The sequence below is a fragment of the Acyrthosiphon pisum genome, unplaced genomic scaffold (genome assembly GCF_005508785.2).
Source record: "Acyrthosiphon pisum isolate AL4f unplaced genomic scaffold, pea_aphid_22Mar2018_4r6ur Scaffold_252;HRSCAF=662, whole genome shotgun sequence".
NCBI lineage: Eukaryota > Metazoa > Arthropoda > Insecta > Hemiptera > Aphididae > Acyrthosiphon > Acyrthosiphon pisum.
Genome location: NW_021771859.1, coordinates 7,540 through 8,724, shown reverse-complemented (window position 1 = coordinate 8,724; position 1,185 = coordinate 7,540). Strand labels below are relative to the sequence as shown.

The 1,185-nt window shown below is 27.1% G+C and overlaps 1 protein-coding gene across 1 annotated transcript; it reads left to right on the top strand.

Moving 5' to 3' along the window:
• Positions 1 to 71: 71 nt before the first annotated feature.
• On the top strand, positions 72 to 1,165 carry LOC100568907. Its single transcript, XM_003248233.3, has 3 exons — positions 72 to 352; positions 434 to 629; positions 707 to 1,165. The coding sequence occupies exons 1-3, from the start codon at positions 255 to 257 to the stop codon at positions 1,163 to 1,165; spliced, it is 753 nt and encodes a 250-aa protein (XP_003248281.1). The 5' UTR covers positions 72 to 254.
• The last annotated feature ends 20 nt before the right edge of the window (positions 1,166 to 1,185 follow it).

The following is a 1,185-nucleotide window of genomic DNA, read 5'->3' as shown; positions in this document are numbered from 1 at the left end:
TTCAATATTTACTTCAATCTTTGTTAAAAATTAAAATAGTGTAAAAATCAAGGTATAAACACAATTAATATTGTTACATTTAAATTTGATAATACATTATTTCAATCTAATAGTAAAGCTAACATCACCAAATTGATTTTTTTGAACGCCAATTTAATATGTTGTTCATTTGAAAAACGGAGGCAACATATGGGACTGTGTCCTCTCCAAACAAAAATACAGTTTTGTGTCATCATTTTTTTTTTTACAGCTTTATGTCAACTACATTTAACATGGATCCAAATTATTGGGATACATTGGCTATAAATGAATTGTTTGAACCTAATTTTACTTATCCAAACATGAATATTATGTAAACTTATTTATACAATTATTAATACTTAAATTATTTTATTTTATTTTTATTGATGTGTATTATGTATGTATATTTTAGAAAATGTCTTAGTAGATATAACGCTGCATTGTTAATAGTTGATACAAATGAGATGTGGAATAAGTATTTAACCACTATGGTCAAATTAATATCTAATGCTGGTATTACAGAAATTCATAAACTTGCTTTAATTAAAGTATCTATACATTGCGCTCACAAGAAAAAAAAATTGACACCAAGTCATTATATTCATTTGGTAAGGGATTTAAATTGTATTTTTTTTAGATTTTACTTTTAATTTATAACACTATTTTTTTCACTTTTATTATTTAGATATATAATTCAAAAGGTTCAATGACCCTGGACTTTTTAGATTGGGCCATTGAAGCATATCCGAATGACACACGTATCTTAGAAGTGAATATAAATTTTAAACTAACTAATAAAGATGAACTAATTGCTTACGAGTTATTTAAAGAAAATGCTTATAAAGTTTCAAGCACTCTGTGGCTTATAGTTATTAAATATTTTTTAAATAAGCCACAGATATGGCATATTTTCAACATGGCATTTGGAGATGAATCTGTGTGTTGTAACGAAGTAAAAAAAAAGCTTGCAAAGGAGTATTTGTTGTGGTTAAGCAAAAATAAGTCTTTAAATGATGCTCGAAACGCATACTTGTTGTTGAACACAAACAACAGTTGTGATGCAAGTCTGTGCAAGACCATGGTAAATCTAGAAAACCGACAACAGATAATAGATGTCAGCAGATTAGGGAGCATTTTACATTAGCATGCATGCAGTTTGGTAAA